The sequence below is a fragment of the Hyperolius riggenbachi genome, chromosome 1 (genome assembly GCF_040937935.1).
Source record: "Hyperolius riggenbachi isolate aHypRig1 chromosome 1, aHypRig1.pri, whole genome shotgun sequence".
NCBI classification, from domain to species: domain Eukaryota; kingdom Metazoa; phylum Chordata; class Amphibia; order Anura; family Hyperoliidae; genus Hyperolius; species Hyperolius riggenbachi.
In genome coordinates this window covers 632,288,717-632,301,061 of record NC_090646.1, presented here as the reverse complement: position 1 = coordinate 632,301,061, position 12,345 = coordinate 632,288,717, and the positions used below count along the sequence as shown (strand labels likewise).

At 44.2% G+C, this 12,345-nt stretch overlaps 1 protein-coding gene across 1 annotated transcript in view; it reads left to right on the top strand.

Moving 5' to 3' along the window:
* The window catches only part of LOC137543856 (A disintegrin and metalloproteinase with thrombospondin motifs 12-like), a 275,169-nt gene that overhangs the window by 47,140 nt on the left and 215,684 nt on the right, over positions 1-12,345 (top strand). Inside the window, exon 2 of the mRNA XM_068264933.1 lies at positions 2,278-2,639. Coding sequence (XP_068121034.1) covers positions 2,278-2,639 — 362 coding nt within the window. The remainder of the gene's footprint in view (positions 1-2,277; positions 2,640-12,345) is intronic.

The window sequence follows — 12,345 nt, the reverse complement described above, 5'->3', positions numbered from 1 at the left end:
CTGCCTGTGCAGGCAGGCAGCTTTTTGACCATTGTTTAGGTTTGCATGCTGCAGGACTCTGGAAAGGAGAGCTTCTGTCAGTTTTGCAGCTTGTGCTTGCTGAGGAATTTGCATACGTTGTCATGCAAATTGCCTGGCCACATTCATTGGAGGCGTGTACTATAAGTACTATGTGTTTCCCACAATGCTGGGCTGGTCATAAGGCTTCCTTCCTGTGAAACACTCCTGGAGGAGTGTCAGCCTTACTCTCTGTTTGAAGATCAGCTTAGAGTAATTCCTGGAGACCACGCATAAACGCGTGCACTGTTGCGAATGAGTGCGGTGTTCGCGTTTAGCTAGCGTTTGTTATTTTCCGTATCTCCTCATTGCATGATTTGCTGTGCCTTTGCTACTCTCGTGTAGACAAAAAGAAAAAGAAGCTGGCCCTGCAAAAACCGCACCACAAGGAATTGAAGTACAAAAAATAGCCTTTATTCAAACCATAACAACATTAAAACCAGTTAAAAACAATCACACTGTTGTGTCCTTGTGGTGCGGTTTTTGCAGGGCCAGCTTCTTTTTCTTTTTGTCTACATTGCTGCAGCTATGGCCGGCCTTTCTGCACACAATGGTTGTGATATTGTCATATTATATTAGCCTTATATATAATATTATTATTTTTTGATGGTGCTTGTCCACTTCTCCGTTTTTTTGCTACTCTCGTGCTCCGCCTTGCTGTAGCCTTGTGTCACGTCTGGCGATCGCACCTCTCGCGATCGCGTTCCTACTTCTTATCTGCTGTGGTGTGTGCACCGTCGCGGGTTGACGACTAGTTTGGTGCACACACATACAACCTGTCCCTTTGCTCGTTCTCATTCGCATTCTCTTGCGATTGCGTTCTGCGCTTCGTACAATTCCGGTCTGGCATTTGTGGAGGTACAGAGGATTGGTTCCTCTGCACTCGACAACGCCATCTGCCGACAGGAATTTCCCTCTACTGGTGCGTAGCACCTTTTGCTGGGTTCCTGCAATTATACGCTTGTGGAGGATTTCCGCCGTATCAGCGCATGCGTTGTGCGCTGATCACGGAGAAAGTTCCACAATCGTTACAGGAAGCCTCTAGGTCCTATAGAGCCTTCCCTCTCCTTAGGTAAGTATCTGGCTGAATCATACCGCCACCAAAAGAGGCTTCGGAAGTCTTTGGGAGCCCGACAGGCGGCTCCAAACTGCACGTGTGTGAGCACGCTCTCTATTGCGCTCACGCAGGCACAGTATGGATCCGCCTGTATTTGGGTGCACTTGGGCTCCTGAAGACTTCCGAAGTCTCCTGCGGTAGGGTATTCAAACGGGGACCATGAGAGGAGGGGGAAGACTCTTTACGACCCAGAACCTTCCCGCTTCTTAGGTGAGTATCTTTTTTTTTTTTTTTTTTGTAGATTCACTTTAGACTCACTTTAAGCCTCATACACATGGCAGACAGTTCTCGGTTGAGAATCTTGTATGTGTACATTGGCCCCCAATGCCAGTCATTGCACCAGCAAGACCAGGGGCGTAGCAATAGGGGGTGCAGAGGTAGCCACCGCATCGGGCCCTTGGGCCAGAGGGGTCCCGAAGTGCCCCCCCTCAACTCCAGTGTTAGCTCTCTATTGGTCCTGCGCTCATAATAACGACTTATACAGATGCATTGAATAGTGGTAATCATTAACAAACTGTTCCCCATCCCCTTCTTGCTCCTCTGACACTGTGGTTGTCCTTGACAGGTTTTGGTGCGCCGTATAAATTATGTATAGAGTGCTTGGGGGGCCCCATTGTAAAACTTGCATCGGGCCCACAGCTCATTAGCTACGCCACTGAGCAAGACTCAGACACGTGCTGGCCTAGGATATTATTCTGTTACTTGCCCCCATTTTGGTGCCCCGGGGAAGGCATCTTTTATGTCCCACCAGCTGTCCTACATTTTGCAAATATAAAGTTGTATTTTACATTATTTCGTTGTCTTAGAAACCCAGAAGAACAATCAGTTGTTGTAATTGTAAAAGAATTCCATAAAATACAGTGAGCATTGCTCTGTGGTGCCTCCTCCAGCAGGTGTCACCCTAGCCCGCTGACACCGCTGAGAGACCAAATTCCAGTGGTGATTAGTGACAGATGAGGGGGAATTAAACAGGCGAAACTCTATAAATACATACGGGGTGCATTTCTCTATGTTTTCCTTGTGTCAGGTCCGTTTTAAATTACTAAGTATTATGTTATGGTAAATAGTGATTTATTTATTAGTTCTAATTTCTTTCTTTTTAGATCCTCATGCCAACAACTTGCCTCCAGATTATGAAGTGGTCGAGCCGGTCAAGGTAGATAAAAATGGAGAATTCTTGTCTAACTCCTTAACTCATCATTATGAGATTCGCCAGAGAAGGAAGCGGGATTCGCATTCAGACGCTGTGCACTACCGGATCTTACAGGGAACTAAGGAGTTATATTTTAACTTGACCCCGAATGAAGGATTTTTATCTGATAACTATATTCTGGAAAGGCGAAGAGGAAGTAGCAGTGGCGTGGAAATTAGCCCTCGATCGGGAAGCCTTTGTCATTTTTCTGGGTCAGTACAGCAGAGAGATGCAGGAAGTGGATATGCGGCAATCAGCACGTGTAACGGTCTGGTAAGAGCCTTCAACCTACGCTTATCATTTAATGTTTGTTTAAAGGCCAACTAAACCCAAAATTGAACAAAATCAGGATGATAAATTAGAGAGAATACTTGTTTCATTGGCCACATGTGCTTGCCAAGTTGCCAGGGCAGTGCAGTGCGAAAAGCGGTTGCGACTTGGGAAGGCGTCACATCTCCCCCCTTTAGAATGATTGGTGAAGGATTGGTCAACCAGACCATGACTGAAGCAATCCTCACTCATTACTTGGGTTTGTTACAACGGGAAAGCCTTACTTGGGGCTTCTTCTAGTCCCCAAAGTCTTGTAGGTTCCTTGTTGTCCTCCTGGCCCTTCCCTGATCATTCTGAAAACGCAATTGACCACTGTGAACAGGGCCTCACTGTCATGGTGTGAACCTGGGATATTCCCAAACTGCATACAGTCGATATTACAGAGGTATTTTTTTTTTTATTGTTTGATGTAAACTACTGTCATGGTCGATATGTATAATTTCTGCTCTGTTTGTTACCGGAAACATCTGCTCAGTTGCTATATTGTTTTATTGGTATTTGTTGTTCCATCTATTTCTGTCTTTTATCTGGTGTGACCTAGTATCAGAGAAATGTAAACTTTTGTGGAAAAAAATAAAATCCTCCTAAGGCAGGTGAGCTGACTAAGCACCTGAACAGAAAGTGCTAACTGGGTGTGTCTGCAGATAATTTATTTTTTAGACTGTGCAGATTTTGCTGTGTTGTTCAGCAAATAGTGTACTGTTGTCATGGCTGTAAGTAAGCATGTTTTAAATGATCTGCCATGTTTGGAAGAGTGTAGATGGCCGCAGGCTGAAAAATAATTTTTAATAACTTTAACTTTTTAACAAAATAGCATTACTGTGGAATTTTTGCTTGTTGGTTTTACCAGAAGTAAGCAGAAACAACACATTGAGCTTGATTCACTAAGACAAATAGCATGCCTTATCAGAGTTAACACACCTTATTAAAGCTAACACACCTTATCAGTGTTAACATGTCTTATCAGAGCAGTATAGCAAGCGCTACGAACTTATGCCTGCTAATTGGCAATGACAAGGGCTCCACTCAGTTCGTAGCACTCGCTATGCTTCTCTGATAAGGCATGTTAACTTTGATACGGCTTGTTAACGCTGATGAGGCGTGTTAACTGATAAGTCATGCTATTTGTCTTAGGGCTCATTCACACTACAGAACGCATACACTGACGCAATTTTGTGTATCCGTTGCCATCGTGCGGCCATCACACAGAATAAACGTTGTGGTGCGCTAGGAGCGCAAACGTTGGCAGCCAACCCATCAGGAGAATGTGTGCGTTGTGCGATTAGATGTTCCCAGAAGCGTTACATCGTATTACATCGTAACGCATGGTAACGCGCACCTGTAAAGTGAATGGTAACATGAAAGTCTATGGACTTTTCATGTTGCCATGTACATCGTACATTATGTGCGTTGCGGCAAAACTGACAGCACAGCACATAGAGTGAATGAGCCGTTAGTGAATCAAGCCCATTGTCTCCCAGAGTGCACCGAGAGGAGAAGGCTGCAACACTATAAAGACTAGGCTAAACTTGTGCATGCCAATATACTAGTACTGCTCCATAAATTAGAGTATAATAGTATTTCAGTATTTATTTCAGTAAATTCAATTCAAAAAGTGACAGCTAAACCACTAGTCACTCTTAGAAAGAGACTAGCAATGACAGCTTTTATCATTTCTCTGTATTCATCCACTTTAATACCACACCTTACATTTCAGGTCCTTTAAAAAGTAACTGTCAGGTGCTCGTAATGGACAAAAACTTTGTTTCGCAAATTTCGCAAAGTTTTTCGCATTGTAAAACTTTGCATTAAACTTTGCGTAGTATTTTACGAAATTACGGGTATAACGTAATTACGGCTACGGTACTACACTTGTAAACCAAATTGCGTAACGTAATAATGCGTAATACCTGAAAATCCGCGTTAAACTTGCCAATGCGCATATTATACACTGTATATGAATGCGTATAATCATGCTTATAATGCATATAAACATACACATTAAACAGCGCATGCGCGTCTATACAATACCATGTCCGCATGCGGAAGTTTGTAAGCGTACATTAATCAAAATACGCGTCAAAAGATACTAAATGACTAATTTCGTAATGAACCGTAACTCCGTGAAATTACGAAGTTATGCGAAATTTCAATACATAATTATGGTTCACGCGTAATTTTTTACGCATTCTCTCGTAAATTTTGCATTACGATTATGATGGAAAACGGCAAATTTCAATGCGAAATTTCACACATACGAAATTTCGGCCCACCTGTAGTGAAAATAACATAATGAATAAAATTGCTTATTTGTATACAATATTCATTTATAAATAATCTAGTCAGTATTTGCCGATTGCAAAGTCTTTATTTTTCCTGACTTACGTTCTGAAGTTCATCACAGGAGGCAACATCTTTAGTCCCGCCAGGTGATCTCTGAGAAATGTTTGTTTACTGAGCGTTCTAAAGCCAGTAGAAAAGATCTCTGGTCTCCCAGAATGCTCTGGAGGGGGGGGGGATTCCACATAATATACAGCCTATGGGAAGCCTAAGTTGGAGGGCGGGGCTACATACCAATATACAGCACAGCAAAATATAGCTATAGGAAGGGTTTCTGATGCTGAAACCAGAATATTTAATGTAGTACAAATCAACGCAGATCTTCAAATACAGTGTAATACAATAAACAGTCTGCAAGACTTCACCACGGGGGTATTCAGGCCTCCTATATTCTTGTAGTCACCATCACACAAAGGAATAAAAGGGGCTTACCAGCTCCAAACAACACACATTATAAGGTTGTATATATATCGCATTCAGTGGTAGAAGGCACAGGCCACAGTCCCCCGGGGATCTGCACGACCTCCAGTCCCTCAATCCAAGCAGGTATAGTATCCAGAAGGTTAACGTGAAAAACAACAAACAAAGGGCAACTCTAAGTGTTAACCGTTTATTTAAAAACCATATATGTAAACCATAAAAACATAAAACAATAAGAAATGACATACGGGGCCCAAGATTTTGGGAACCCCAAAATGAGTTTGCATGTATGTGCTGGTCAACAGCTAAAAAGACAATAAAAGGTGCCGCCTGTCTCCTTCCTGACTGGTTTCGCAATCTTGCGTCCTCAGGGGATCTAAGATTTGAAGATCAGCGCTGATTTGTACTATAATTCTTGGGACTTTGGACATGGTCTATCCTCAGCTGCGATCAATTGTATAGTCCCCGTTGGCGCTAATAGAGTTTCTTTTAGGATATTTAATGTAAAAGGGGTTATTCCAATTAATGTGCTGCTTTCTACTATAGGTCACTAGAGTGCCTCTTTAAATGTTCCCGTCTGAGCTCCCCGAATGCATCTATCAGGTGTAAACGTTATTGTGCAGCTGCAGTCTTCTGTATGAGTGGAGATACTGAGAGGAACAGCTGTCTCTCTATCCCCCACTGCACAGAAATGAATAACACAGCTAGACATTCTCTTCTGACAGTGAACACACCGGCGTTACCAGCTGCTGGTTTTGGACACTGGCTCTAAACAATGCGACGCTCTGCTTGCCCGGCATCTCTCCGATTGCTTTGAAGAACTCTATACTCGGGTAGAGAAAGGGGCCAGCCAGGCAGACAATGAAGCGGCTGATGTACAGCTCTGTTTTCCTCAGTATTCTCATTTGTGCCGCCTATCTCTGCCGCAGCACAATGCCCTGCCTCGCGCCAAGAAACACAGAGCAGACTTCTATATTAGCGGCTTGTATTATTCATTGCAAAGCATTACCTCTGCAATCAGTGCCATGCTATCACTTCCAGCCACTGCGGCGTGAAATGAGATTACGGGAAAAGAGGATTCATAATTGTTTCTTTTTTGGGATTTAATTATTGCTGACATAATACATTAAAGGGGGGAGGTAACAGCTGACATGGGGCACAGGAGCAGGTGAGCACAGCTTGCATGTAGCCTGTTACTTGCTGTACTTGCTTTTAGTTCCCTCAGGGCAGTTTCTAGGTTAAATTGCTCCCAGGGTGAGGGTGTAAAAATTGTGCTCTCTGCCCTCTCCCACCCCTGTAGGCTTGATAATGTTACTTGTGATGCAAAAGAGGGAAACTTAGTGTGGTATGTACTGGCAAATAATTGGTTATTCAAGAGTACGAAAGGATACTCACAAAGCAGGGTTACCTCATAGGCAACCACTGTAAATGCAGGTGAGGAGATTAGACCTGTCCCCACTCAGGATTAAGAAGTCGCTCTCTGTAGTAGGAAAAAAGGTGGTGTACCCCTCCACCAAGGGTGGACACAATATTTTATGTTGTAAACAGTGGCGCCAAAAGTATAAAATAAGCTAAAATGGTTAAAAATGCTTGGAAGGCAGTGATGGACTTATCTCCTTAAAGCAGACATGAAAACTGTCAATTTCAAAAGACATACCGTACATTTATTGATACACTCCACAAACTGTTGCAATGCTTTTCACAGGTATAGTCCTGCTTCTTCAGGCAATAAAAAAGGAGCGCCCGGTGCATCCCTGATCACACACTGTTATATGCTCCTTCCACCACTGCCTTCCAAGAATTTTTAACCATTTTAGCTTATTTTACACTTTTGGCACCCATGTTTACAACATAAAAAAGTTACTTGTGATATGGTATTTAGCCTCCCCAGTAAAGCTTAGCAGGTATAATTAACCCAGTATAGCATGGCCAGCTATAGGTGCCACAGTGTACGTTAGCCAGCTATAGATGCCCCAGTATAGGTTAGCCAGCTATAGCTACTCCAGTATAGGTTAGCCAGCTATAGCTGCTCCAGTATAGGTTAGCAAGGTATAGGTGCCCAGTATAGGTTAGCCAGCTATAGGTGCCCCAGTATAGGTAAGCAGGGTATAGGTGCCCAAGTATAGGGTTGCCAGCTATAGGTGCCCAAGTATAGGTTTGCCAGCTATAGGTGCCCCAGTATAGGTTAGTCAGCTATAGGTGCCCAGTATAGGTTAGCCAGCTATAGGTGCTCCAGTATAGGTAAGCAAGGTATAGGTGCCCAAGTATAGGTTAGCAAGGTATAGGTGCCCAAGTATAGGTTAGCCAGGTAAATGTGCCCCAGCATAGGTTAGCCAGCTATAGCTGCTCCAGTATAGGTTAGCAAGGTATAGGTGCCCAGTATAGGTTAGCAAGGTATAGGTGCCCAAGTATAGGTTTGCCAGCTATAGGTGCCCAAATATAGGTTTGCCAGCTATAGGTGCCCCAGTATAGGTTAGCCAGCTATAGGTGCTCCAGTATAGGTAAGCAAGGTATAGGTGCCCAAGTATAGGTTTGCCAGCTATAGGTGCCCAAGTATAGGTTTGCCAGCTATAGGTGCCCCAGTATAGGTTAGCCAGCTACAGGTGCCCCAGTATAGGTAAGCAAGGTATAGGTGCCCCAGTATAGGTTTGCCAGCTATAGGTGCCCAAGTATAGGTTTGCCAGCTATAGGTGCCCCAGTATAGGTTAGCCAGCTATAGGTGTTCCAGTATAGGTAAGCAAGGTATAGGTGCCCAAGTATAGGTTAGCAAGGTATAGGTGCCCTAGTATAGGTTTGCCAGCTATAGGTGCCTCAGTATAGGTTAGCCAGCTATAGCTGCTCCAGTATAGGTTAGCAAGGTATAGGTGCCCCAGTATAGGTTAGCAAGGTATAGGTGCCCCAGTATAGGTTAGCCAGCTATGGGTGCCCAGTAAAGGTTAGCCAGCTATAGGTGCCCAGTATAGGTTAGCCAGCTATAGGTGCCCAAGTATAGGTAAGCAAGGTATAGGTGCCCAAGTATAGGTTTGCCAGCTATAGGTGCCCAAGTATAGGTTTGCCAGCTATAGGTGCCCCAGTATAGGTTAGCCAGCTATAGGTGCCCCAGTATAGGTTAGCCAGCTATAGGTGCCCCAGTATAGGTAAGCAAGGTATAGGTGCCCAAGTATAGGTTAGCCAGGTAAATGTGCCCAGTATAGGTTAGCCAGCTATAGGTGCCCCAGTATAGGTTAGCCAGCTATAGGTGCCCAGTATAGGTTAGCCAGCTATAGGTGCCCCAGTATAGGTAAGCAAGGTATAGGTGCCCAAGTATAGGTTAGCCAGGTAAATGTGCCCCAGCATAGGTTAGCCAGCTATAGGTATCCCAGTATAAATTAGCCAGGTAAAGGTCCCCACCTGCAGGCTAGGGGATTACAGTGAAGGAGGACGGGAGGAGCGGCACACTGGCACTCAGTCGGGGGGGGGGGGGGAGACTCCTCCCTCTCCTCATATCTTGTGCTCCCCCCCTCCATTACAGGCAGCGATGCAAGACAGCGGGCTGAGTTCAGGTACACTTTATCCAGTACCCTATCCAGCCACTATCCTGCATAAGGAGCAAGAGATACTGATACACTTTCAGAGTGGCTCTAAAGTAGACTGATTGCCACAGGGGCATTTTACAGAAGAAGCTGTGAATTGGTGTTAAAGGAAATTTTTCAAATGAGTGTTTTTTGTTTGCGATACAGTAAATGTTGTATATTATGTGCAGCATTATGTGAGTCTTTATTAAATAAAACTATAGTGGATGGATGATGAAATCAGATCAATGCTCACATTACAAACACGATTTCACGGTTATCGGTAAAGTCAAACCAATTTATTTTTTCTGATAACTTCTTTTTTTTACATTTTATTTCTGATTCAGATCCTGATCAATAATTCAAATTATTTCACTATTGATTTACACCTATAAAGCAGTCATGGAAACCAGCAGATCCCCATATTTTACGAACAGCCATATTGCTACATTGTAGACCCTAAATTGTCAGCATGTGGTGCACCTACCTGGGGGGGGGGAGGTGGGCTGATAAAAAGAATAATAAAATATTTGCAAAGTATTCATACCTAGTTATTGAGTACTGCTAACATACCGTATTTATCTACTATAAATCTGTACTTTTATAGTACCCACAACAAGAGGAACTTTGAAAACACCATCTGCCATGCAGGTCTTTTTTCTTTTTGAAAAGCACTGAAAAAATGATGAAAATTGAGATTGTTATCTTAAAGTGTACCCGAGGCGGTTTTTAATATAAAAAAGGAACAAAGAAGCAAGTTCCCACCTAAAGGGCAAGCCTCTGGATGCCCTCCAAGCCGCTGACAGCCTCCCCCCCCCCTCCCCTCACGTCAAGGAACTTGTCACCAGAGTAATGGGGAAGGGGCATCCATTGCAGGAGAGGAACTCCTGCATAACGCCCCTTCCACCGCCTCTAAGAGCCTCTCATTGGCTCTTCTCTGCCTGCTCCCCGCCTCTCCCCTACCCCCTGCATGACAATCTCGGCTCTCCTCTCATGGAGGAGAGCACAAAGCTGTTTCTGCAGCAATGTGACCCCAAAGGTCACAGCACAGTGGCGGGGATATGCGGCAATGGGCACTACCTGATTTGGCCATCCTCCTGGATCAGGTAGTATGCTCTTTTTTAAATATATGTCCGGTTCGGGTCCTTTTTAAAAAAGGCCCTTTTTTATCTAACTTTGCTTAATATTTGGGTGTCCCTCCTCACTCAGTCACTGGTCTCTTCCCCTTCACAAGGCTGCCAGTGGTCCCATTCTCTAGTGCAGTACTATTCAGTGGAAAGCATGCTAGAGAGGAAATGCATAGCTATCGTTTTTTGTTCCAGCCCTGGAAGGTCTCTGCTTTTTGGCCATTTCCTGCCTGTCTTTGTCTCCTATATGTCTCCACCAGGTCCTGCTGCTGAGCCTCCTGGGTCCTCTGCTGCCAAGCCCAACCAGCTGTCTCTGGGTCATGCTCTGCCCAATATCGACTGTTTACACAGAAAAGGGAAATGGTCAGTGCAGAGAGTCAGCTACTGCTGCTGACCGAGAGGGAATCAGCTATACAGGAATTTAGGATATGTGAAGAATGGAACCTCACAGAGACAAACTAACTATATGCATATAATCCTTTCGCACAGTAAAAGATACATAAACTGTATCAGTTATTTTAAAAATCATCCACGACGGGATTTTTTGGACAATTTTTTCCGTGACGAACAACTTTTTCCGTGATATCACGCTATATTGTTTAACTCAATTCTGTTAAACGATGTGTCATGGCAAACTCCACCCATGGGAAAAGTTCATTTTTGAATGCCTGCCATATTATGGAGGATTGTTCCGATCCTCACGGACTTTCACAGGTTTTGCTGCGATCATGTAAACGATCATTTACACAATGGATTGTTTACGATGGAGCAAACAACACTTGCAGATTCGGCCAGATGGATCAGCGAATAATCGTTTGTTGGTGAAAATCTGTGGTTTATATGGTCATGATCTATCTGCCTGTGGGTACTTAGCTTTAAATAGATATGCGAGTGTTATTCTGGGAGGAGGGCACCCCAAAGTATGTGTAAAATGATTACAGTTTCAAAGGCAAAAACAAGAGCTGATACAAGATACAAAAATAATGTATCCAAAAACACTGGACAGCATGTTTTAAAAACATTGGACAACATGTTTTAAAAACAGTAGAGAACACATTTCGTGGGCATCCACATGCTTCCTTAGGTCAATAACAGTGTCTCAAAGTAAGAGTAACTTGGTTTGGAGGTGCTTTAGGCCTATAGGCACTCTAAGTCAATTCATTCTTATCTTGAGAAAGTGGGCTACCCCCAAAAAACACAGAAAACTTATTTTTGCACAAATCTCTTGTCATCAATGGAGACGGCAAGTGACCACCCCTCCTCCATTTTTAAACTGTTTTAAACTTTTTTTTATTTTATTCCGGGCCCCTCCTACTCTCACTACCTAACAAGTGTTGTTATTTTCATGCCCGTTAGGACTATTTGATCATTTATGTGAAAACAATGTAAGCAGGGCCACATCGCAATTGCGCTGGCTGACCCCATTACCTTGCCAGCCATTACCTCCACCCACCCTGGCGCCTGGGCCCTGGGTGGGAGGCAGGAAACTTGTGCGCCCGCTATCGGTGGAAGTTTGGGCACTACCACCGGCACCCGTTGAAGTAACGGCATTAAGGCAAAATTTAGGCGCCTGCGGTGTTTGTGCGGGGTGGTGGTTAGGGTTAGGCATCAGGTAGGGTGCCTGTGTGTGTGTGGGGGGGGGGGGGGAGAGATGGGTAGGGCTAGCAGTCAGGGGGAGGGTTCTGTAGGGTTAGGTTTAGTTATAATAAAATATCGGTATTTTACAATCCTTCTTTACACTCTAATAGTAGAATATCTGTAAATTTACTGATATTCTAGTATTGGCTTTCCTGGGTGCCCTTTTATTACGTATGCGCCTGGGTTGCCCATGTTTACCATCCTGAAGGAATGCTGGTGTCACTGTCCCAGAGCATACAGAGCTATATGGGACTGCCCATTCAGCTCTCTGTGCTCCCCGGGCAGCACATGTAGCATAGAAAGCTGTGTGCACAGGGTGGATAGAGTGGGTGGGTGAGTGGACTGGATGAGCAATCCCATGGATGGATCCAGGCCTGGAGAACCCATGGCAGCCCCCTCTCAGCACGTTGGTGCCTCTAGGCTTGTGCCTAGTGTGCCTAGTGCTAAATCTGTCCCTGTGCCGATTTGTCAGGGGTTATTCGCAAAACTGGGCATTTACTTGCAAACTGGTAGTAGTTAATCAATAAACATGGCTGAAGTGTTCATTTTAGCCACTGTGAATAAAAGCTAAGG